This window comes from Musca vetustissima, unplaced genomic scaffold (genome assembly GCF_032173495.1).
Source record: "Musca vetustissima isolate MV318-11 ecotype Yass unplaced genomic scaffold, APGP_CSIRO_Mvet_v1 utg47811, whole genome shotgun sequence".
NCBI classification, from domain to species: domain Eukaryota; kingdom Metazoa; phylum Arthropoda; class Insecta; order Diptera; family Muscidae; genus Musca; species Musca vetustissima.
In genome coordinates, this window is record NW_026879147.1 from 216,585 (window position 1) to 243,339 (window position 26,755).

Sequence of the window (26,755 nt, forward strand, 5' to 3'; positions counted from 1 at the left end):
CCGAGGAAGGGGTTATCGAAAGGTGGTCGGAAGGATATTTTAATATAAAAATACTTTAGAGCCCTTAAATGAAAACTCATTTGCTCTTCTCTGAGAGCAATAGGTCTTAAATAAAATAGTATTTAATAAAATCGAAAAGCTCTCCTATTCGAAGGCCCTGTAACTCGTTTATAAAAATACCTTCAAGAAGTTCTTTACAAAGTCGTTAAAATATTATTCTAATCGAACCTCTATTATCTCAATGAGGTTGTGGAGAGACCGAGATTTGATAGCGTTGTAAGAAATTCCCAACGAACCTTTATATTTCTATGTTTCGGTACACAATTTCATCTATTGAGGCGGGATGGCTTAGGAAATTTTAGTGTTACATTCAAATTATCCAGTTCTGAAAAAATATAAAAGAAAACTGTTATTAGATTTCAAAACATCTTTCAAAATCTTTTTACTAACTCACCTCAATTGCTTAATAATTCAAATCGAATTTAAAAATTTTATAAATTTCTTAAAACTTAATAAAAATTAGTGAGTTAATGTGTTTTTTTAAATAGTTTATGAAATAATTTAACAGGAAACTAAAACAACAACAATGAAAAAACAATAATAAGATTTAAACAAAAGCAATCGTTATGCTGTTTTGTCTAAAATCTAAATAAAAATTCAAATTAAACAAATCTTTTCAGCAAAAATGCCAAGGCGAAGAACAGCGATGTGGCCATGGCCATAGAAGACACGCCGAGACCAGCAGCTGTGTTGCAATTATCTTCAGTGCAGGAGCAGACAACTTGACGACCGCCAAAACCGGCACGGGTATAACAGCTTTGGTAGCTGGTTTGATTTTGGAAACCACAGGTACGAATGACACGGCTATCGGGGGGTACTGGAAAGAAAACAAAAAAAAAAAATATTTTCTTAGGTGAGTAAATACATATTTTAAAAAGCATAATTTTTCAAAGACCCAAACAAGTCATGGAATTTTTATAGACTATTTTTTGGGGCGTTGATTTTTAAATATTTTTTTTGAGGGACCCAAACAAGGCGTGGATTTTTTAAAGAATATTTTTTGAGGGACCCAAACAAGGCGTGGATTTTTTAAAGAATATTTTTGGAGGGACCCAAACAAGGCGTGGATTTTTTAAAGAATATTTTTTGAGGGACCCAAACAAGGCGTGGATTTTTTAAAGAATATTTTTTGAGGGACCCAAACAAGGCGTGGATTTTTTAAAGAATATTTTTTGAGGGACCCAAACAAGGCGTGGATTTTTTAAAGAATATTTTTTGAGGGACCCAAACAAGGCGTGGATTTTTTAATGAATATTTTTTGAGGGACCCAAACAAGGCGTGGATTTTTTAATGAATATTTTTTGAGGGACCCAAACAAGGCGTGGATTTTTTAATGAATATTTTTTGAGGGACCCAAACAAGGCGTGGATTTTTTAATGAATATTTTTTGAGGGACCCAAACAAGGCGTGGATTTTTTAATGAATATTTTTTGAGGGACCCAAACAAGGCGTGGATTTTTTAATGAATATTTTTTGAGGGACCCAAACAAGGCGTGGATTTTTTAATGAATATTTTTTGAGGGACCCAAACAAGGCGTGGATTTTTTAATGAATATTTTTTGAGGGACCCAAACAAGGCGTGGATTTTTTAATGAATATTTTTTGAGGGACCCAAACAAGGCGTGGATTTTTTAATGAATATTTTTTGAGGGACCCAAACAAGGCGTGGATTTTTTAATGAATATTTTTTGAGGGACCCAAACAAGGCGTGGATTTTTTAATGAATATTTTTTGAGGGACCCAAACAAGGCGTGGATTTTTTAATGAATATTTTTTGAGGGACCCAAACAAGGCGTGGATTTTTTAATGAATATTTTTTGAGGGACCCAAACTAGGGTGGCGGGTGCTTGGAGTAGGGGATGATAGATACCAAGCAACGGCTCTGATTGGCTTTAAGATGGCGAAGTCCAGGTTTATCTTGGTCCCTCTATCATCTCAATTGTGGACACTGACCTCCCCGTGGTGCCACCTGGGGTAGCTATTTCCATTAACCGATGAAATATTGAGCTAATATGTGCCGCGAGTTCACCCAAAAGAACTATAAAAAATGGGGTGAGGCGTCGGGTTAGTTGCCCACACTCGGAAAACCGAACCTACTATGAAAAAGCAAAGAAAAAGAAAACCAAACCCACCTAATGTAGACGACCCCCGCAAACGTAAAAAGGACCACGATCTGCGAATCTGCACTGGAATGTGCGCACGTTGTACAGAACAGGCGCAGTGTTCGCTTTGGCGGATGTACTCAAGAAGTACAAACCTAGGAGATTTTAATGCAAAAATCGGAAGGGAAAATATCTTTGGCCACACCGACGGAAAAATCTGCCTCCATGAAGACACATCAGCATGAGGTTGATTGACTTCGTGGCAGCAAAAAAACATGGTAGTTAGCAGGATTTCTCCCGATCGAACAACGAGAAATCAAATCGATCATGTTGTGATAGACGGAAGGCATTCATCCAGTGTTTTAGACGTCCGATCGGTCCGAGGAGCGAATATCGATTCGGACCATTACCTTGTGGCAGCCAAGGTACGCACCCGTCTTAATGTAGCAGCAAAGGTGCGATCTAATGCAACACGGAAATTTGATGTCGAAAAGCTGCAAACACAACAGATAGGAGAAGCCTACTCCGCTCAACTTACCCAACTGATTGACGAAAGCACCCCTTATCCCGATAATAATATAGAAGCATAATGGCAGAGAATTGCCCACTCCCTACAAACTGCAACAAAAGCAACACTTGGGTACCAAAGACCACCATCAAGAAATCCGTGGTACGATCAGGAGTGTCGTAATGCTACTGACAGATACAGACAGCGTGCTGAGGATCTGGAAGGAGCATTTTGAAAAACTTCTGGTATCAAATAGTAGCGGTGAAGAGGATACCTCAGAACCAATAATAGATGACGGTATAGAGTGTATACCACCAAGCCAAGATTAAGTCAGAATAGAGAATAGTAATCAATCGGCTGAAGAATAATAAAGCAGCAGGTGCCGATGGGCAACAAGCCGAACTATTGAAGACTGGTGGTCAGATGCTGGTAAGGAGAATGCACCATGCGCCAGCTGATTAGTACAATTTGGCTAGAAGAATGCATGCCCAATGATTGGAACCTCAGCATCCTGTGTCTCGTGCACAAAAAAGGATACAAGAAGATATGTGCCAACTACGGAGGAATAAGTCTCCTTATAAAGTGCTATCCAGTGTGCTGTGTGAACGATTGAAGCCAATGGTCAATGACATTATTGAACCATACCAATGCGGCTTCAGACCTGGCAAATCCACCAGATTTTCACTCTGCGCCAAATCCTGGAAACAACTCACGAAAAACACATCGACACATTCCGCCTATTCGTCGACTATAAAGCCGCATTCGACAGCCCTATCCATTCAGAGGTGTATAAAGCCATGTCTGCGTTTGGCATTGATGCAAAATTAATACGGCTATGCAGGATATCTTTAACTAGCACAAGATCAGCAGTTAAAGTCGGAAAGGACTTTTCGGAGTCCTTTAATACCGAACGAGGATTCAGACAAGGTGAAAGTATGTCGTATGATCTTTTTAACATCCTGCTGGAAAAGGTCATACGAGAGGCAATAGTGAACAGAAATGACACTCCGTACACCAAACAACACATGTTACTCGCCTACGCCGATGACATCGACATAATGGGTCGAACACTGAGAGCAGTAACAGCCACCTTTAAACACATTGAGAAGGAGTCAGCCAAAGTGGGTCTGGCAGTAAACGGCGAGAATATCAAGCTGATTGTATCAACGCGCAAGACATCTAGTAGACTCGGACCAACTGTGGAACTTGTGAACTACAGCTTCGAGGTAGTCAAAGATTTTATATACCTTGGTACCGCCATAAACAAAACGAATGACATCAGTTTTGAAATTCGGGGAAGGATAGTGATGGCCAACAGATACTACTATGGTCTGAGCAAATAACCAAACTCTCATTCTACAAGACGCTGATACTAGCCGTGCTGTTATATGGATCTGAAGCATGGGTACTTGCGCAAGCAGATGAGGCAGCTCTTGGAGTGTTTGAGAGAAAAATTCTCCGAAAGATCTGTGGGCTGATCTGCGTTGACGGTGAATATCGTCGTCGAATGAATCATGAGTTGTACAAGCTATTCTCGGACATCGACATTGTTAGACGTATTGAGCTGCAGCGACTAAGTTGCCTAGGTCTTGTTGTGCGAATGAATGAGAATGCCCCAGCCCAGAAGGCATGTAAAAGCGAACCAACTGATGGTTCACGCAGAAGGGGAAGGCCACGGATAAGATGGAAAGACCAAGTGGAAGACAACATTTCCGAATATGGTATTTCAAATTGAAAAAAAACTGCGCAAAAGACCGACGCGCCTGGAAATTTTTTTTAAGCTCGGCTTATGGAACGACAGTTCTGCCACAAACCAGCTAAGTAAGTAAGTAAACAAGGCGTGGATTTTTTAAAGAATATTTTTTGGGGGTCCAAACAAGGCGTAGATTTTTTAAAGAATATTTTTTGGGGGTCCAAACAAGGCGTGGATTTTTTAAAGAATATTTTTGGGGGTCCAAACAAGGCCTATATTTTTTTAAGAATAATTTTGGGGCTCCAAACAAGGCGTGGATTTTTTAAAGAATAATTTTGGGTCTCTAAACAAGGCCTGGATATTTTAAAGAATAATTTTGGGGCTCTAAACAAGGCCTGGATTTTTTAAAGAATAATTTTGGGACTCCAAAAAAAGGCCTGGATTTTTTAAAGACTAATTTTGGGGCTCCAAACAAGGCGTGGATTTTTTAAGGAATAATTTTTGGGGGTCCAAACAAGGCGTGGATTTTTTAAGGAATAATTTTTGGGGGTCCAAACAAGGCGTGGATTTTTTAAGGAATAATTTTTTGGGGTCCAAACAAGGCGTGGATTTTTTAAGGAATAATTTTTTGGGGTCCAAACAAGGCATGGATTTTTTAAGGAATAATTTTTTGGGGTCCAAACAAGGCATGGATTTTTTAAGGAATAATTTTTTGGGGTCCAAACAAGGCGTGGATTTTTTAAAGCATATTTAATATATTTTTTAATTATTATTTGTCTACTTACAGTTATTTACAGAAAATTCAATAATTTGTGATATTTTACGACAATATGTCGAAAGACCACGTCCTCTTGTTGAATAGAGTTCTTCACAGTCCTTTAGTAGATTATCTGGTGGTATGTCCAATGCACAATTGGCATCTTTGTGGCTGTTACAAACATAGCACTTAATTGCTGAACCTATAGAAAAAAGAAAAGAAAACACAAATTAGACATCTTATCGAGTAATGGAAAACAGGGGAAAAATGATATCAACAGGTGTTATGGCGTCTGCCTTTTCTAGGTCTTTAGAAATTATATCTTATCTTGAGAAGGACCTCTTCGGCAGCTATTGAGATTGTAATGTGTATTGACATTATTATGACATGACGACTATGCGATAATACATTTTATAATAGGGTGAGGAAATTGCTTTACTGGTGGAGGAATGTAAGGTAGGTCACCTACTGCAGGTGAGGTATAAAATGTATTTATTTATATTAAAATTTATTAATTATTGAAATGCTAAAAACCTGGATTTATTAAAAGAATATTTTTTTCATAGACCAGCCAAGGCGTGGATTTATTAAAAAATATTTTTTCAAAGATTAGACAAGGCGTGGATTAAAAATATTTTTTCATAGTTCAGCCAAGGCGTGGATTAAAAATATTTTTTCATAGTTCAGCCAAGGCGTGGATTAAAAATATTTTTTCATAGTTCAGCCAAGGGGTGGATTAAAAATATTTTTTCATAGTTCAGCCAAGGCGTGGATTAAAGAAAATTTAGAATATATATATTTTCAAAATATTCTCTGAACCAAAATTAAATTATGTCCTTAAAATTTAATATTTAATTTTTTAAACACCTAATTTGTTTTATTGCTTTAATCTAAAATTCAATATGCCAATAAAAAAAGGAACCCATTTTCATGCAAATTAAGCTGCATTTCTAAAAAGATTTAATTTTTCTTGTATTCTCTTTTAACCACGAGTTCAAAGTGTTGTTGTTATTGTTGTTGCTGTTACTGCTCTTGTTATTGTACTCAAAATAACACAATTTGCATCCACTTCAGACATGAGAAAAAATAACACTTGAAGAAATTCTTTGAATGAGATTCGCTACTTTGTCTATATGCCTGGCCACCCATAGAGGCTGCCAACTAGCTAGCTAGACAGACACCAATAGGGGAGTCTATGCCCTCTCACCAACATACATAAACACCCATGACAAGACATTCATAAAATCACGATGAAATGCTCATCATAATAAACCGCAGGACAAAAAGACGGAAATCAACTTGACGTGATTAGGCATTGCAATAAGAAGAAAAAGTGTGTGGTGGGTGAAAGTTGGGAGGCTTCTAATGTCTCTTGGGATTTGTCTATCCTGTAAGGCACTCGAAAAATGAGTAGATTTTAGGGCTTTGAATTAAGGAATGTAAAATGGGAAATAGGCTTAAGAAATCGTTTGTAGAACTTTTAAAAAACCTAGGGGTTTTTTTCAAATTTCGACAGTTTCTGGGAAAATGTTAATTTTTCTTAATTTTAAATTGGAGTTTCGAGATGGCCATCCCTAAAGTTTGTTGTTGTGAATGTGTAGAAGATTATCTTTTGATATTGCGATGTATTATTATTATCTTCTAAAGTGTGAATATTGTCGTTAACGCCATTTGGCATAGACGAAGTGTAACTAACCGGAAATAATTTAGAAACTTAATGTGACAATTAGCCGCAACAAATTGTTTAAGAATTTCCGTCATTTAATGAAGACTTGGAGAGATTTAGGGGAGTATGGTTGTGAAATAACAAGTAAAAACGAATTCGGGTCGAATTCTTAATACCATAAGGTGGACATACAATAATTGTTTGGGTCTATTATATGGAAAATTCGGGTATTTATATTTGCCATGACAACGAAAAATATCCAATTAGATCTAATTAGATTGAACATCGATCCAAAAATCCCATGAATACGGAATAATAGGGGGTACCGTCAATTGAAGTTTCGGAGGTACCCTAAAAATTAGGAAGATTTGCTACCGAATCAAAATATTAGTTTGAGGAAAAATAAATCCATTATTTTTAAATGAACTATAGGACTTTATTTAAAATGCTTCGGAATGTCCGATTTGGGCCAAATAATGCCTCTCTCATAGAAGTCTTGCTCTCTATTTGCAAAAAGCTCTAGTAGTCGATTTTCACAATCCTCACTAGATACCAATTTTTTGTCATTAAAGAAATTTTGCAATGCAAGAAAAATATGACAATCGATTGGCGCCAAGTCCGGAATGTATGGCGGATGCATTAAAACTTCCCAACCAAGCTCCGGAAGTTTCTGATGAGTCACTGTAGATGTGTGTGGTCTAGAGTAGTGGTCAATTTTTAATGCCGATCATTTCTCCCAGGTGAAAAGATTACAACAGAGTCTTAGAACCAAATCCAAAACACGGAACAAATTAGATAACTATTTTAATATAAAAAATGGGGTTATATGGGGACTACCCCAACAAGGGGGCGAATATTTTTGGTGGAGAGATTTGCTACCTGTTTGCAGCGAATTCGGTTGAAAAACGCACTCAAGAACCCCAAAATATCGAAAATTGGGGGTACCCTTTTATGGGGGCTACCCGAAAAAAATGTACCTATGTTCATATTTTTTTTTGTGGATAGATTTGGAACCTATTAAGAACTCAAAATACTAAATTACAGCCAATTCGGTGGAAAAATACGATCAAAACCCTAAAAATACAAAATAGTACCTTTATATGGGTGCTATGCCTAAACGTGGACAGATATATCCCATCTTCGAACTTGACCTGCCTGCAGACAAAAGACAACCTTTCAGTAGATAGCGTGATTACAACAGAGGGACAGACGGACGGTCATATATATAAAAATGAATCTGCTAATACACTTTACCGAAAAACTACAGACTGATTAGACTTTCTTTCTTTCTCTTGAAAACAATTTGAAAGGTTATTAGAGTCAACCCCGCGAATACAGAATGGACAATATTCACTAAAAAGCTCAAAATTCAAATGTTCTCTCTACCTACAATAGATGGCTTAGCTGTCGAACTCTCTTTGGAGGTCAAATACCTCGGCAACATCCTGGTCTAGGATGTTATACGCTCCTCTTCCTCAACGGAAGCGGTCTAATATCACTGCACTTTTGCAAGAACTCAAGAGGGAAAAGACTGAGGACTGTTACCGCCCATCGTACACTGGTGTTATGATGCAGTTGTCCTTAATATTCTTACAATAATAAAGCATCAGCCATTTGATTTACTAACTCGTTTGCAGCCATTCAGAAGCGTTTTTAGAACGAAGGATATAGGGACATGGCGAACTTCACACTATGGGCACGCAAATGTCCTACACTTTATAGGAGACTGCGAACATTAGGAATGCAACTGTTCCGTAATTTCGAGGAATTCAAGATAACAATGCCAAGCGGAGTGTCCAGGACGGATGAGCTTCCTCCTCTTGATGGTTTTTCAATATATATACAAACGGTTCAAAGACGGAAGAAGGTACATGTTCGGGAATTTTCTATGAAGAAATAAATATTGATTGTAGCGTTTTTCAAGCAGAGATTTTAGCAATTCTGAAAGCAACGGATTAGTCAAGCAACTGTGTATAAGTGACTCGGCACCGGTGTTTATATTTATCGATAGTCAAGCGGCACTTTACAACTTTCAACATACTGAGAATTTGACGAACCGTTATATTGGGGTCAATCAATTAGAATTGTTGAAAAAAATCCTTAAAAATACCAAAAATCGAGCGGAACTTCTATATTTATATTTTGATAGCCAAATTTGCAGTCTGAAGCCATTTGGTTTGAAAATAGGGGTTACGATCTATCGGAAAATCGTTATATTTATATTTTGATAGCCAAATTTGCAGTCTGAAGCCATTTGGTTTGAAAATAGGGGTTACGATCTATCGGAAAATCGTTATATGTAAGCCATGATTATATGATTATACCATTTCAGGGTGGAGGTATTTTTTTAAATCTTTATGAACTATAGTCATTAGGACATTAGTACATTATAATGACTTCGATAGCAAAATTATGGAAGATATACTATCCGAATTTTTATTATTTATATTCTAAGTCTAAGCTTTTATAATTTAAACATTTTAAGTAAATGCAGAAAACTAAATGTTCCGACATGCTACAGCTTTAACCCAAAAACAAAAGTAACCACTAATGGATGCCTACTCATCCATTGTCTCACTCAAATGAAGAAAAGAAAAAAAACGGGCATTGTTTTCCAAGAAATCCGTAAAGAAAGAAGGAGACATAGAAGTTAACGAAAAAAGGATGATTTTAAAAATACAATACAAACGAATAAGGACAATAAGAAGAGAAACAAAACACGAGCACAAAGACACATGAGGGAATATTTAAAAGAAGTGCTTTAGAGTTTTTTTGTAGGTTAAAATCATGGCAAGAAAAAAGTGTTAAATTTGGGTGAGTTGAATAATGTGTACCCTACAAGGGACATCTATAGAGGGCATATAGAGGGAATTATTTTAAGATACATGATAGAGGTTATGAAGGGGGGTTAAAACCATGGTAAGAAAAAAGAGTTAGATTTGAATGTTGTGTACCCTACAAGGGACGTCTAGAGATAGAGGATTTATGATTTTAAGATACCTATTAGATGATATGAGACCATGCAGAGACAACTTCCGAGTATTATATTGACAGAAGACTCCATAAAGGCTTCTACTTTTAAAAATGTAAACCCCGTAAGGCCTTTTTGTGGGATCTTAGAACAGGAGATAGTCACTGCGGGCCATATCTGGAGAATACGGTATATGCAAATTTTTGGCGTGTGGGTTTTGCTGTTGTAGCATCTGAGGTACATAATTATACAGTTATTTTTTCTTAATCCATGTCCGACTATTCTGTCAAATTCCGAAAGCCGTATTTGCCAAGTTCAGAGTGAATCGATGGTAGATGAATTGGACTAGTAGCTATGCCAAGGCTACTGATGTTCGTCTTAGCAGCTGGCATTCTTCTGCTGATATGAATTGGTATTGTTTTACTGTCTGGATACTTTTTAGATCTGACTAACAGACCTGAAATGATCTTAATAATATTAATGATACCACCATGAAGATTTATCCTGGTGTGCCTGTGTGGGGGAACTTTGTCCTTAATACATTACCCGTAGTAACATTCGAACAGTTACAAAATATATGAAATGTTGTTGGGTTGATGGATGATAGGATCGTCATAACCTCGTCCTCCAGTTCTGCCATGAGGACACAAAAGACACATTGAGTATAAAGTCTTAATATAAAAAATTATCAATATTTGCCCATGTTTGTGGCTAGTGTCCCCATATAATGGCATCCTCCATTATTCGGGGACTTTCGGAACGTTTCTTAACCAACTTGGCTGTAATATTATGTATTAGGTTCTCATTGGGCCAGTCGGTGTTGCCGACAGATATACCCTCAGCCAATGGTTTGCAGAGGTGGTCAGATATACACACAGGTTTCATTATTCCCTTTAGATAAAATATATATTTATCTAAGAGGCTTAAGATTTATTGTTGATCAAATCAGTTATTCAATTTGTTTAAATTTAATAAATTTTACAGGTTTATAAAAAATATAGACCCTTCCTGGGGGAGGACTTGATCTAGGCTTTGTAAAGATAATAGAATCGCCTAATATTGGATTTAAAAATATTGACAATTTTTACCATTTGTGAGGGTGGTACCAGATGGAGTTTACCAATAGGCCCCATCTTCGGACTTAATCTAGCTTTGGAAAAGGTAATACGTTGTGCAAGGTTTGGTTCAAATCGAATATTCCGTTCACTTGAAATTGAATTTATAAATATTGGATTGGGGAAAATTAAATTTAAAAATAGATTTTTGTGGGGGATGTACCAAAGAAGTGGACTAATTGGTCCCATCTTTCTATTTGATCCAGGTTTTGCAATGATAATAAGTTGTGAAAAGTTTGGTTCTAATCGAACATTCATCATCTGAAATTGGATTTACAAATATTGAAAATTGTGACTTGGCTTAGTAAATACAATAGGTTGTACAAAGTTTGGTTCAAATCGGATATTCCGTTTGCATGTTATTCTAAAATAATATTTTTAGCACAATTTTGACTCTTTTTTGACCAACATCGAACTTAAACTAAGTTTGGAAGAAATATTAAGATGACCAATGTTTGTTTCCAATCGGATATTTCTTTCGCCTAATATTGATGTACCAGAAGGAAAGGACCAATGAGTCCCATTTGCCTATTTGATCTAGGCTTGGTTAAGATGAAAGGTTGTACAAAGTTTGGTTCAAATCGGATAGTCCGTTCGCATGATATAACTTAAAATTATTTTTTTACACAATTTTGACCATTTTGTGGGGGAAGCACCAGAAGGAGTGGACCGATATTCCCCATCTAAGTTTGGAAGAAATATTAAGATGTGCAAAGTTTGGAGCAGCCTGCCAGTCAGACATACGAACATTTGTAAATCGACTCCAACATGGGGTCTAAAACCAATATTTCGATGAAGCACATTTTCATCGTATCAAAGAGTATATACCATCATGGGGGTATAAAATAAATATTGACCAATGTTTCGGGGTATCTCGCATATAAAGAGATCGCCATTGTTAGGGGGTTTTTTTTAAACCGGTACCTCTTATGTTTTAGTATTTTGTAGATATTGGATATGTTTTCTTACCACATTTTCTTTAATTTGATATTCTGAGTTTTCAATGAGTATCGGTTAATTGTATTACATAGTTTCCATATATCAATACTGCTCTATTATTGGTATTTGTTTGGAGCCGAAAAATTCGATTAAAACCTGCCCCTAGGATGATTCTATGGACAATTCTAAGCAACTTTGGTCAGGGAACCATAGGTCTATCTCGATTTTCGAAACTCACACTTTCCAAAATATGATTTTCCCTATAACATCATTTTGATTCAAAATTCGATTTTTATTCATCGTTATATTAACTTTTTATATATATATGGGGGGTTTTGGGGTCGAGAAATTCATTTGTGATCTTTATTTAGAACATAGACCACCTATAAATGAACCGCTCTATTTTCGATATTTTGAAGGTATTAACTACATTTTCTTACCGGAGTGCATTAATTTGTCATTGTGGGTTTTTGAAGGACATTAAAGGACTTTGTAAAACTTTTTCCATATTTTTTAATATGAAAGTCCGGCCAATTTTTGCTATTTTGAAGCTTTAGTGCCACTCCCAAGCGAACTGACTGGGATTTGGCATTCCAGGTGTATAAAGGATGAAAAACATATTTTCAGAAATTGAATTCAGTATAGTTTGAAACAATTTGGAGTGGCATAGTGACTTTCTTTCCGGAAAAATTGATCGGTATATGACCATTTTTATTACAGCCCCCCTTACGAAGGGCCCACTTAATTTGCGGTATTTTGAAGTTCCTAGTCCAGTTATCAAATTAGTAGCAATTTATTCTTCTTCTAAATGCTCTGACCGATTTAAGGAATTTTGAATGCACATCACATGTAGGGGGAATAAAAAGTTCGGCATGTGTGGTTTTTACCTGCTAAAAATATTTCATTTTAATTAGTTTTATCATAATCAAAGGATAGATTTTCCTATTGATGGTTTAGAATACTTTGTCCATACTAATGGCTTAAAGTCAGCAAAATATGGTGGATTGAGAAGAAGAAGGGAAAAGGAGAACGCCGACAATTTGGAGCAACATAAAACATTTATTTTTTTATTCTATTGAAGAAAGGCAGGTGATAAAAAGGATAATAGGAAAATGGCTATATGGCTTATGGAAAAATCATAGAATAGAAGTAATGGATGTCCATTGTCCGGTATTCCCCTTTTTGCTTTTATTTGGAGAAATTTTAAGTAGTGTGATATCCGTTCTAATCATCCATTTTATTATTCAGTAATGTTTTTATTAAAACTATAGTTAAAAAACTATGAGAAATTTTTGTTCCCGTCCATCCATTCCAACCACTTCTGCATCACTCATGAATATCCTTTCTCAACATTTTCTTACATAAAACCCAAAGCCTATTTCCATGTAAATTTAGAAGAAGTGGAATAACAGTTGTAACATAAATGGAAATACCACACACATATATACAATATAACATAATTTGTGTATATATATATGTTCCATACACCCACCATCAACCAACATTTTTAAGTTATTTATTCTGGGCCACAGCCACTACATTTTTCATACCCCAGTATATTTAATAAAACAAGAAAACATGTCCTTTTTCCTCAACAACAACAACATCCTGCTTGGAATATTTAACGGAAGTAGAATTTTTTGGGTCAAGTCAAAGTTCATGTCTTACAAGAGAAGCATATTTACAAGTGTTGTACATGGAGAAGCGGTTTCTCCCTGGGTGAAATGGGTAAACTCTTGTAGGAGAAATATAATATAGGGTAACATAAAGGGTGGGAGATATTACGCCTACGCCAGGGGAAAGGGTAGTTATTATATATATTGTTGGTGATGAGGAATGTGGGAGGTAATAATATTGAATTTCATTAAATTAATTTAATTTCATTAAATTACATGTCATTATATTTCAAAATTGTTATGCAGATACAAAAACTGTGAAGAAAAAAATTTGATTGCGTGGAAGTGGGTGGGTGGAAGCTATATCTCCCCGAACTTGCTATAGTACAATAAACCTTCTAATAAAGGCGAACCTTTTTTCCACATCTAATATCTAATTTATGAAAAAATACTGATTAATACTTAACCATTAATAAATATATTAACCAACCACACACGAAAAAATCTCCCACTGTGCTCGCACACACACACACGATTTATGCCCCAAAACAATTTACATAGATTTGGAAAATTTTTGAAGTGTGATTTTTTCCACTAAACATTAAATGATTATGAGTGATGTATTTTTTGTTGTTGTTAAGGGGAATTGTTTGAATCCATAGCTGGTCGGTCGGTATGTCAGTAGTATCTGTCTGTCTGCCTGCCTCCATTATTCGCCTCGCTTTAAAATAATTCTCTTTGCACTAATTGAATCCAATGCCAAACTGAACACACAGATAGATGGATGGATTCGGACAATTCTGATGACGACAATACAATTATCAAACAAACAAAATAATGCAGTCGTTCGTTCGTTCACTCACAAATATTCCAAGATGCCCTGACAAATCAGATGGTGTTCTGAATGATCGTCGACCGACCGTCTTTGGCGCGGTTCAAATTGAAATATCACACCGAAATTGATGATTATTATGATGCTGATGATGATAATGATGGCGATCACGATTATGTGCGAGTTTTTTTTATCCAAGTGCGAGATAATCATGTTACTCGCAATGATATACATACATACAAATTTAGGTTTTGCTGTTTTATTTGGTGTATGGCAAGATTTGTTTTATGGAGATTTTGGAAGAAAAAAATTACCCGAGAAAGGCTTTCAGAAAAAATAGGGAGACCTTTAAAGGGAATATGAAAGCTGTTATAGCTTAAGAGGAACAGTAAATAATGTTTCAGTGATTGGAAGTTCTTACAGATCTTCTATAGGTATACGACCTTTTACGGATCCTCTATGGATAGTAGACCATTTACAGGACTGTTATTGGTAGAAGTGAAAGTAAGAAAAAATTCTTAACCGATTTGATAAAAATTAACTCTGAAAACTCTTTGATAAAAACGTACTCATTGTATAAGCCAGTAAGGAAAGTAGTAATGTCGGACGGGGCCGACTATATGATACCCTTCACCACTTTGGGTAGTTGAAGGACCTTAAACATGAAAAGGGATTCATAAACATGTCATTCTGCAACCTATACTAAATTTTTCAGTTGGTCTGATATAGAGTTGCTATAGATATAGTATATATATATGACATCATTCTAGACCTAATCTGGACCGATTTTCAGGAAACTTAACACACATCATTCTAGAACAAATTCAGTACACTGTACCAAATTTCGTTCAAATCGAAAGATATATAAGTAATTTGGGTCACCATTTACATTAAATCGGACGAAAATATATATGGAAGCTATATCTAAATCTGGACCGATATTCAGGAAACTTGACACACATCAGTCTAGACCTAAATCATTACGCTATGCCAAATTTCGTGCAAATCGAAGGATATATAGGGACTTTGGTACACCATTTACATTAAATCGGACGAAAAAATATATGGGAGCTATATCTAAATCTGAACCGATTTTCACAAAATTTAACACATCTATTTCTAGAAATAATTCAGTACGATATGCCAAATTTCGTGAACATCGAATGATATATAAGGACATCAGTACACCATTTACATAAAATCGGACGAACATATATATGGGATCTATATCTAAACCTAAACCTATTTTCACGAAACTTAGCGCACATCATTCTAGGCTTAATTCAGTACACTGTGCCAAATTTCGTGCAAATCGAAAGATATATTGAGACTTTGGTGCACCATTTACCTTAAATGGGACGAAAATATATATGGGAGCTATATAAATAAATCTGAACCGATTTTTCCCAATTTCAATAGGTTTCGTCCTTGGGCCAAATAAATGAGCTGTGCCAAATTTTTTCCAATTCGAATCATAAATGCGTCCTGTACTTTGTTAACAATTTAACATGGACAGACAGACGGACTGACAGGCATAGATCGACTTAGAAAGTGATTCTATGCATATTCTCAAAAGGAAACATGTGTCTATTTCGTTTCATTTTGCCTGTTACAAACATATGCACAAAGACATAATACCCTGTACCACAGTTTGGTGAACGGTATAAAAATGATCCACCATTGCACAGCGTTCAGAAAAATAATACATAGGACCTTCAAAATATCTAATATGGAGCTTGTTAAACTATGGACCTATATACGTTTTTTGCTCTGAACCCTTAATACCAAATTATTGAAATATTGAGTGAGACTTTTATATGACATCTGTATCAAAACTAGAATCTGTATTGAGAGAATATGTTTAAACTTCAGAGTTGGCGAAGTGCGAAATTGAAATTTTTAATGCGAATTTTCTTCCAACCACTTCGTTCTGAAAAATGTTGCTAAAACCTTAAAAATGGCTAAAAAAATTTAATGAGAGGAACTATTATTATTGTTATTGACTGCTTAATTATTAACAAAAAATTCCTTAGAACCTGCAAAATACCTAAAAACGGAATACATTTACACGGAAAACTATTTTGCCCTGAACGTTTAATTCCACTCGTCTGAAAAAATTGGCAAGAATCGATGTCAAAACTAGGAGCTTTGTTTCTTCGAAAAGATTCTTTTTTTACCTTTGGCATTCCGAAATTGCTAAATTACAGTCATTTTGGTTGGAGGCATCGAAATCCTTAAAATCGTACAAATCTGCTTCTCGAAATTGTTTAGAGTATGATAATCGGTTATGACCCGTTACATCCAGTTCTGCAAATGCGGCTAGGACCTTCAGATGATTGCAAAATGTGGTCCAAAATACAGCTTCTTTGCCAAAAAAAAAACTCTATAACTCTGAACCAGTTGTGCGAAATTACTTTCATCCCGGTTGGACAATCCGACAAATCCGAAAATCCCAAATATGAAGCACTAACTTGGGGGCTATCCTTGTATGAAATGGGGTTGGGATCTTCAAAATACCTAGAATGCTTTGGCGTTTTATATAGGAAGCCTCTTGTATCGTAATATTATTCCCAACCTTAGTTCAAGTTCGAAAATGAGGAATATTGGCCCACTTCTTCTAGTACTTCCCCCACAAAATGGTCAAAATTGTGTTGAAAATTAATGTTATAATATCATGTGATCGGACTATCCGATTTGAGCCAAATTTTGCACAACCTATTATTTTTGCCAAGCCTAGATGAAGTCCGACCAATTGGATCACTCCTTTGGGCCTTTCCTTCTGGTACATCAATATTTAAATTTATTTTGAAGCGAATTGAATAGCCGATTTGATCAAAATTAACTCCGAAAACTCGTTGATAAAAACATATTGCTTGTATAAAAAACGTTCCGAATTGACCTCCTATCCGCACCTTGTTGTCTCAAAATGCTGATTCGTGAAAAAATGTGAATTGGTTTTGATATTCAAAGGTAATACTCTAGAGTACCTATTGAAGAGCTACAAATCGAATGATTTCTATTACAAGAATCTGCTCTACCTTAATGATCTTCTATCAAATAAAATTTGTAGCATATATTTTTATGTTTCAAATTGGCAATGCCCATTTTTCGTAATTATATAAATACGAGCTAGGTAATATATTTTTTGATATGATTCCTCTATGAAGTAGAAGAAGAAGACTTATGAAAATAAATATGATAACCACAAAGAAATCAATTTTGATTGGAATTTTTTCAGTCAATACTGACTTGCGGATGATGATGATGATAAGTCAAATCAATGTCATTCACATTTGCAAAAGTGTGGTTGTTAGTTGTTGTGATTGTATAAATGTATATGGTCACAAAGTCATCAGAATTGCAATAAACATAGAAAACTGATACATACAAACGCAGCTACATATCTATGTATACATATGTGTAATGCATATAAAATGTTCGGCTGTGGTTTCTTAGGATTGGTATCAGGATAAAAAAATATAGAGTCGAGATATATGAATGATTGTGGGAGACAACAAAAATTCAAATTAAAAAAAAAATGTTAGATTGCAGAACAAATCTTTCCACCTGGTAAATCGATTAAAGCTGGGCCTATTATATAAGAGCTTTTGTTAAAATTTTTAATTTCCCTATACACTTTCTTTAAGATCCATCTCTTACCCACTCTAATAAATTTGAATTTATGATTTTGTAGGTTTATTTGTGTATCTGTATCATTAATAACTACAACAATACATTGTGTATTTTGATTGCTCTCTCGGATTTATTTATTTGTATCTGTGTGTCCGTCTGTCGGCTCTCTCTAATAACCAGCTTGCGAACGTAGTTATGCCGATCCAATCACATTGAAATGAATGCATGAATGAAATCGGCAATTTTTCTTCATTTCCATTAAATTTATTAAATTTTCACAAACGAACCAAAATTCGAGAAAAAGAAGAATACTCATCAAAGTTAATCAAACGATTCGCAAACGATAAATATATCAGATGATTTTTTTTAGAAATACATACTGACGACAATTGTGGGTAGAAACAGATGACACAGTGGGTTAGAAAGGGATTTTTTTATATCCTCACTAATGTAAGATTGAGGGAATATTGCCATTACAAAATATTTAGATTTGGAGATTTGGCGCCCAATAATCGAGCTTCTTTTTCAATCCTGCTTTGTTTAAATGGTTTAAAACAGTTGTATGGTAGATTTTTTGCTTTTTCCTAAACCTAATATTTAATATATATATATATATATATATATAGGGAATTTCGATGTAGGTTTTAGTCCCATTTTTACATCGAAATAGCTGTAATTTGGCATTTGAAATTCCTGGAGCATACAAAATGCTTTCCAGTTTTGTATACCCTTCTCCTTCTCCACACTGTGGTACAGGCACTGTGGTACGATATAGACACAGGGTTCCTTTTGAGAATATGCATATAATCACTTACTAAGTCGATTTATGCATGTTCTTCCGTCCGTCTGTCTGTCCATGTTAAATTGTAAACAAAGTACAGGTCGCATTTATTACCCGATTTTGATGAAATTTGGTACAACTCATTGATTTGGCCCAAGGACGAACCCTATTGAAATTGGGAAAATCGGTTTAAATTTAGATATAGCTCCCATATATATTTTCGTCCGATTTAAGGTTAATGGTTCACCAAAGTCGCTATATATATTTCGATTTGCACAAAATGTTGCATAGCGTACTGAATTAAGTCTAGAATGATGTGTGTTACGTTTCATGAAAATCGGTTCAAATTTAGATATAGCTCCCTTATACATTTTCGTCCGATTTAATGTAAATTGAGTACCAAAGTCCCTATATATTTTTTAATTTACACGAAATTTGGCATAACGTACCTAAATCAAGTCTAGAATGATGTGTGTTAAGTTTCGTGCAAATCGGTTCAGATTTAGATATAGCTCCAATATATATTTTCGTCCGATTTAAGGTAAATGGTGCATTAAAGTCGCTATATATCTTTCGATTTGCACGAAATTTAGCATTGCGTACTGAATTGAGCTTAGAATGATGTGTGTTAAGTTTCGTGAAAATCGGTTCAGATTTAGATATAGCTCCCATATATATTTTCGTCCGATTTTATATAAATGGTGCACCAAAGTCCCTATATATCTTTCGATTTGCACGAAATTTGGCACAGCGTACGGAATTAAGTCTAGAATGATGTGTGGTAATTTTTGGAAAATCGGTTCAGATTTAGATAAAGCTCCCATATATATTTTCGTCCGATTTAAGGTAAATAATGCAGCAAAGACCCTATATAGCTTTCGATTTGCACGAAATTTGGCATAGCGTTCTGATTTGAGCCTAGAATGATGTGTGTAAAGTTTCGAGAAAATCGATTCAGATTTAGATATAGCTCCCATATATATTTTCGTCCGATTTAAGGTAAATGGTGCACCAAAGACCCAAAGTTAAGCCGATTAGGACAAAATTTTACACAACGTACTGAAGTTACTACAACATACCGTGTGTCAAGTTTTGTTGGAATCGTTTCAGATTTAGATACAGCTCCCATATATAATTTCGTCCGATATATATATATATATATATATACATTTACCATCGTTTTCATATAAAGGACTCGGTCTTATTAAGAAATTTTAAATTGGGGAGTGAAAAAAAATCGATTATATTTATAAAAAATCCTAACTACTTAAATAAATAAAATTCAAACCACAAATTGCTAATTCAGTTTTTTAAACGGGTATCGCATTTCGTATACGATTACAATAACATAACCTCAAAAAGTTTGTTTGCTTGTAAATATATGTGTATCTCTGTAAACAAATCGGTTTAAACAAAGTCCATGTACATACTTGTACATATATTTTTCCTTGAAACAAACGAAGGCAACAAACAGGACATTTATTTACATGTACATACACACCCGAACTCTATGCGTGTGTGTGTGTGACTAGCATGTAAAAGCAATAACAACAACGAACAAGACAAAAAATAATTACAACAACAAAAAGAAAGTGGGGAAAATAAACCCAAAGTTGGTAAAAGAGAGAAGCAAAAAAAAGTTCGCAAACAATGTGGTTGAAAGTGTGTGTGTGTGTGCATAGGAGAACTGAGAATATGTAAAGGAATTTTTTGGTTATGAAATAAAATCAGAGAAGTAGAAGAAGAAAAAATCACTGAAGGACCAAAAACGGCGAAGAATGTTTACATTGTGTGTGAGTTTATTGTATACATACATACAGAGCCATGTCAAGTTATTCATTTTCCTTGGGAATAAAAAGCTTTAAGACGTACATACAATAAATTTTTGCATACGTTTAATTTTTTTGTGTTTTGTAATTTTTTTTTAAAATTATAAATTAAGGTTTTTTTTATAAATAGAAAAGATGTAGTTGTTGTTTCAGTTTATATTTCAGAGATTAATATTAATAAAATATTCATCATGAATAAAATCAGACACCTAGCTTATTTATAGCTTGATTATCAATAATATTTGACCTTTAAGACCTTTTGGTCCAGACGTGTGCCAATGAATATAATAGCATATATGAATCATAGTAGCCCAGATAACACCAGAGATTTCTTATGCAAAAACTAATTGGACATTTTTCCTCAAATCTCTGATGGGATGGACCGACCACCTCAGGAATATCTGCTATTCAATGATTACACACAATTTTACGGTTGAAAGAAATATTAAAACAAATAATAATAAATAAAAAAATGTTAAGTTCGGCCGGGCCGAACTTTGGATACCCTGACAGGGTATTGGATATACTGATAGGTACTAGAAATGAAAATATAGGGAACATACCAAAACGTTGACCTATACCGACATTTCTAAAAACGGGTTATGTCAACCATAATACAAATTTCAGAAATTTTTAATAGATAATTATACCCTCAGACTTATGGCTGATGAGTGTGTATACACTTTAACACCGTGAAAATGTGTCTCATCGAAATATTGGTTCTAGACCCCATGTTTCTTTGTACCAAATACGTTTCAGAAAATTTAGATTTCATTCAAACTTTGCCCTTATTATTATTTATTCCAAACTTAGTTCAAATTCGAAGATGGGGAATATCGGTCCAACCCGGTAACTTGGGACAATATTGATCATTTCTGTGGGAAGATTTTCTACTCAATGATAATCAATAATCGGGCTGGGCCGACCATATGATACCTTTCACCACTTTTAGAGTAATTTGTGTACAATGGGACAAATTAATTTATATCGATTAATATCCTACTTGAAACACGCTATTCGGTATGCCGCACTATTCAACATTTACTCTCACTCAGACACCCATTCGAATTATATATGGAAGCTATGTCTGCATCTGCAGTCTCAATTTAATGCGTTCGGAAAAATTTCGTGTCAATCGAACAAACATTTGGAGTTTGGTGCACCGTTTACATAAAATCATACTAAAATATCTAAATCTAAATCAGAACCAATTTTCACGAAACTTAGCACACATCAGTCTAAACTTAATTCAGCTCTTTTTGTTATTTGAATTTTGCCTTGTAAGGGCAGTGATCATTTCAAAGTAATTTTAAATTACTTTAAAATTTAAATTACTTTAAAATTACTTTGAAATGATCACTGCCCTTACAAGGCGAAATTCAAATAACACAAAAAATTATTTCAGCTGAGCACGGCTAGGGCTCGAACCTAGGTCCTCGGAGCAACACAATGTTGCCAGACTACTTAACGTTCTGAGCCATCAACACACATCTAAAACGGTTGCGCAAAAACATGGGCATACCATGGAAGAAATTGTAGGTGTGTGGATTAATTATCCATCGCTACAATCGGTTTACATTAAATCGGGCGAAAATATATATGGGAGCTATATCTAAATTTTAACCGATTTTTTCCAATTTCAATAGGGTTCGTCCTTGGGCCAAATAAATGAGCTGTGCCAAATTTCATCCAATTCGGATCATTAATGCGACCTGTACTTTGTTTACAATTTAACATGGACAGAGAGACTGACAGGCGGACGGACATGCATAAATCGACTTAGTAAGTGATTCTATGCATATTTTCAAAAGGATATATATATATATATATTATTGATCTGGAGAACGCCGAAAGAGCTATGATTTGTCATTCCGGATTCAGGACTCTATTTTTAAATATTTTGATGGTCGTGTTTCCCGCCGAAGGGTATGTAATTAACAGACTATATTCTTGACAATCCATATATTTTTCGACATTTTGATTTTTTTTTTCGAGATAGGAAGGGACAGAATTTTTATTCGTTATTAAATTTTTTATTTTCATTTAAAATACAGAAATTTCATATTATTTTTTAAAATTCTTGGGATTTTTGCAATTAGCCAGATGGACAGACGAAGGGACATTTTTAAATTGTCTCCAAAGAAACTTGGGTTCTAAAACAGATATTTCAGTGAGGCAAAGGTTAATCATTAGCCATGAAGCTAAGGGTATAAACATATTAGTCATAAGTTTTAGCTTCGCGAATGTAGGAAACAGAACATGTACACCGACAGCATCCTTCTCCCTAACACGATTACTGTTTGGCAAAAATATTACGAGGTATTAATGTCATATCGATATTAAAAAAAACCTATTCTAAGAAAAAGTCATTTTGGATGATTCTTGGCCTGGTATGAAGGTGTATGTATTCCGTCAGTATCATTTAGACTGAGCCTATAATGATTTTAAAAGCAATCCAAAGGTCTCTATTAAATTGCAAAGCTCTTTCGTAATTATTCTAATTGGGCGCCATTTCCGTATATGAAGGGTTTGATAAAAACAGACGAATTAGCTAGACGCGGATCTCAGTCTACAGATCTAGCAATCAATGGCTCAATCAAACCACCCATATGTCACTTCTTTCGGAACTTTGATGCGTTCTTCGACGAACGAGCCTGGCATAATGAACCTAGATGTATGTATGTATCAAGATCTATCTTGCCGACTCTGTCAACCAAGAGAACAAACTCACTGTTGAAACTGTGTAAAGCTGCTCCCTACGGGGAGCAGAGCTGAATGCTAACGGACGCGTCCACAGGTTGCGGATAGTGGGAAGCCCAACACCATTTGTTGGGTAACAGTGAATAAGAAATAAAAAGTCGAGGACAATCAGCGGGCTCAGGGGGAGAGTCTCGGAGGAAATGACCGAGTGTCTATGATCCCTGAGCCGACAAGGCGAGAATGGCGTCCGTTTTTTATATCCATCTCAAAGGTCTGGGACACTACCTTCTTACAGTATCTCCCCTAACGCTGGGGTGCCATGCGACCTCATGCTTATCAGCGTTCCACGGTTTGCAGTCAGGGTCCCGACTGTATTAGAACGGAGCCATGTTGATACCTGGGCGCCTCAACAAGATTTTCAGGCTTAGTTGCCATGTCCTTACCATGGTAAGAGGCTATGCTATGGTCGACCTCAAACCCTCACTCACAGCACTTCTATGGAGCCAACTTTCAATACCTCCCACCCCAAAAAACAAAAACAATTTATGCGATTTTTCGACTGATGCTGGTGTGGCTGCCTTGGCACCCTCAGTCTCGAACTCTACAAGGTCAGATATCAATGAACCCCCTCAAGTGTTGACGACCCAAGCCATCCTCCTGGACCTCTCTTTAGCCACCTGGCCTAATCTCGACGACGTTAATGCAAGCCTGGAGAAGCAGTCGGATCTTCTCCTCAATCTTCTAGAGGAAACCGGCTCCTTCCGCCTTAGTCAGGAGAGCATCCCTAATCAGCTCTGGGATGACTCGCCCTTGTCGGACGAGGATGACATCATGGAAACTGCGGTGATCAGAACTACGGTGATAAACACAGCAGCAACCATGGTGTCTGCTCCGAAGCAAGGAGGGTCCTCCCAGTTGCTGAGTAGGGAAGTAAACCCTGGCGAGGTTGAGGATCTGGACTCGATCTCCACGACTTGCAGTGATGTCGCGAGACTACTCAGGCAGTTGGCTGTCGAAAGGGATGCTGATGAGAATCCCATCGTTAAGATGGATGACTCATCAGTACCAGTATCTACTAGACACGCCGATGCCAAGGAGATCGCTGCCAAATGTATCGGAGAGCAGTATACTACTGTAAACGATACATCGGACGGGACAGCGACTCTATCACGGGGAAGGAGTTCCTGATAATTAAGAGGAACTTCAAACTCATTATGAAGTTCTCTAGGAACTATCCTGATGACATTGAGGGGGACTTCTTACTAGGACCTGCTCTTCTATAGGAAGAATAATACCTTCAGCTCTTCCACTTAAAGAAAAATAATTGCAGCTCTTCTATACGGAGAATACCTCCAGTTCTTCCACAGGACAAATACCTGCAGCTCTCCAGTAGGAAAAATAATACCTTCAGCTCTTCCACAGGACGAAAAATACTTGCAGCTCTTCCACAGAAAGAAGAATACCTCCAGCTCTTCCATAAGAAGAAGAATACCTGCAGCTCTCCTATAGGACGAATAATACCTGCAGCTCTTCCACAGGTAGAAAAAAACTTGCAGTTCTTTTACAGGAAGAAAAATACTTGCAGCTACTTGTAGAAGAATACCTCCAGCTCACCTAGCTTTTTAACACAATCTTCTAGCATATGACGTAGTCTTCATATAAATGTTCCGAACGTTATAACGAATTTATGTGCAATAAATGGTGAGGGTATATAAACAGTTCGGCCCGCCCAAACTTAACGACATTTTTATCTGTTTAGGGTATAAAAATGCGATGCGTCAAATCTACATCCTATCATATTCGCCTTCAATTTTTTCCTTTTATTTGATTAAATTTTATTCTCATATTCGCCTTCAATTTTTTTCCTTAACTGTTTACCATATGTGGCGATTCATAATTTGGCGATTTTTCAGCATTTCGACGTTTTTTTATTGCCTTCAATGTTGGCATCACTGTTTACGCACATATGTACACCAAAAGAAGAAAACCCCCCTCAGTGTATATGTAAAAGTTTGCGAATCCAAAAAATAACGGAAATGATAAGAATTTTGTTGTTGTAACCAAAAAAAGAAGAGCTGCTGCTGAGAGTAAGAAGTTTGGAAGAGAGAAAAATATTCCTTGCAAAAACAACAACAACAAGAACCATGGCCAGTGATGGTTTGGCGGTGATAATTCTGCAAATTGTGTACCCAAGAACAGTTGGTTTGCTTGGGTGGGCTAGGATGTTGTCGTCGTCGTTGTTGTTGTCTGTCCTTTGCAGCTTAGCTTTTTGGCAGTCAAACGGTTTGCTGATGTCTTTGCCTGCCCTTCCCGCTTGTCACTGGTTATCAAGGCAAATAGGATTACATTTAGGAATTTCCTTTTTGGATTTTCTTTTTTTTATTTTTTGGAGAGGGTGTGAGGGGAGGATTATCTGTGATTTTTTTTTTTTTGGAAGTGTGTCCTCTGTCCCTTTTGTGTGGAAAAAATATTTGAATTTAGCAAAACGATTTATTAAAGTAAACGGTCATTTATTGCGAAAAAATAAAGGACTTTAAGTGTGGGTGAGTGTATGTGTGTATTCCTTGGTCCTATTGTTAGTTAATGGGGAGTAGTTAGTATTGCTGGTGTGCTATGGTAAGGAAGGGGAGTAGGGTCGGACTTCCATAAGCGTTTTTTATTATTATGTAATAACGTAATAACGTTACGATGTTAGGCAAAAGGCTTTTTTGTTACCCCATGACCTTTGACTCGAAGTGCATGGAAGTGAAGGCAAACGGATTTGAATTTCAATTTTTAGTTTTTCAGTTCAGTTTTTTTCTTCATCAATGATTGACCTTACCTTGTTGTACGGCTAACATTAGCACCATGACACTGGCAATGATTAGTGACTGCATTTTGGTATGGGTTATGACTCCTTTTTTTGGGGGTTATGAAATTTTTTTAATTTTTTCAATTAAAATTAATTTTTTTTTTATTTAAAAATTTTCGTTGATATCTTTCAATTTATTTTTCACAATTTATCTTAATTTCCTCAATATTAATAAATTGTTTTCTTTTTTATGTTCTCAGTACCACTTTTGAAAATTAAATATGGATTTCAAATGGGTTTCGTTCGTTTTCGCTGTGATTATTTCAAATACAATTTCAATTCTTTTTTTATTCGCTTCTCTAAACCAAAAAAATCAAACGATTTTGTGTGAATTGTGTTTGTGTGTGTGCGTTCGGTTCCCTTTTTTTCAAACAATTTCAGTTTGCAATTTTATTTTTTGTTCTATTGGTTTTTAGAGATTCCAAAATTTCGAGCACCACCGCCGCCGTGACACGCGATGTTAAATGTTCAGATGACAAAGTGAAATTACAAACGAAAATTTTCCCAATTCCAATTCGGGTATAAAATCCCATCTCATGAGACTGAGACTATCACTCATTGACATGCACACTCACAAACACACGCGTATAGATGAGTACGCCGCACACACAGATACGCACCTGCACCCACTCTCTATTGGTCTTAGAAGAAGCAAATTGTTAGATGCATGGGAATTTTTTTATATTTCCTCTCAAAAAACTG

At 35.8% G+C, this 26,755-nt stretch overlaps 1 protein-coding gene across 1 annotated transcript; it reads right to left on the reverse strand.

Annotated features, from left to right (window-relative positions):
• Positions 1-659: 659 nt before the first annotated feature.
• On the reverse strand, positions 660-26,108 carry LOC133323948 (uncharacterized). The gene is made up of 3 exons (XM_061532848.1): positions 26,024-26,108; positions 5,149-5,322; positions 660-877 (listed from the first exon to the last, which is right to left on the reverse strand). Exons 1-3 carry the CDS (start codon positions 26,076-26,078, stop codon positions 663-665), a joined length of 444 nt encoding a protein of 147 aa, XP_061388832.1. The 5' UTR covers positions 26,079-26,108; the 3' UTR covers positions 660-662.
• Positions 26,109-26,755: the final 647 nt, after the last annotated feature.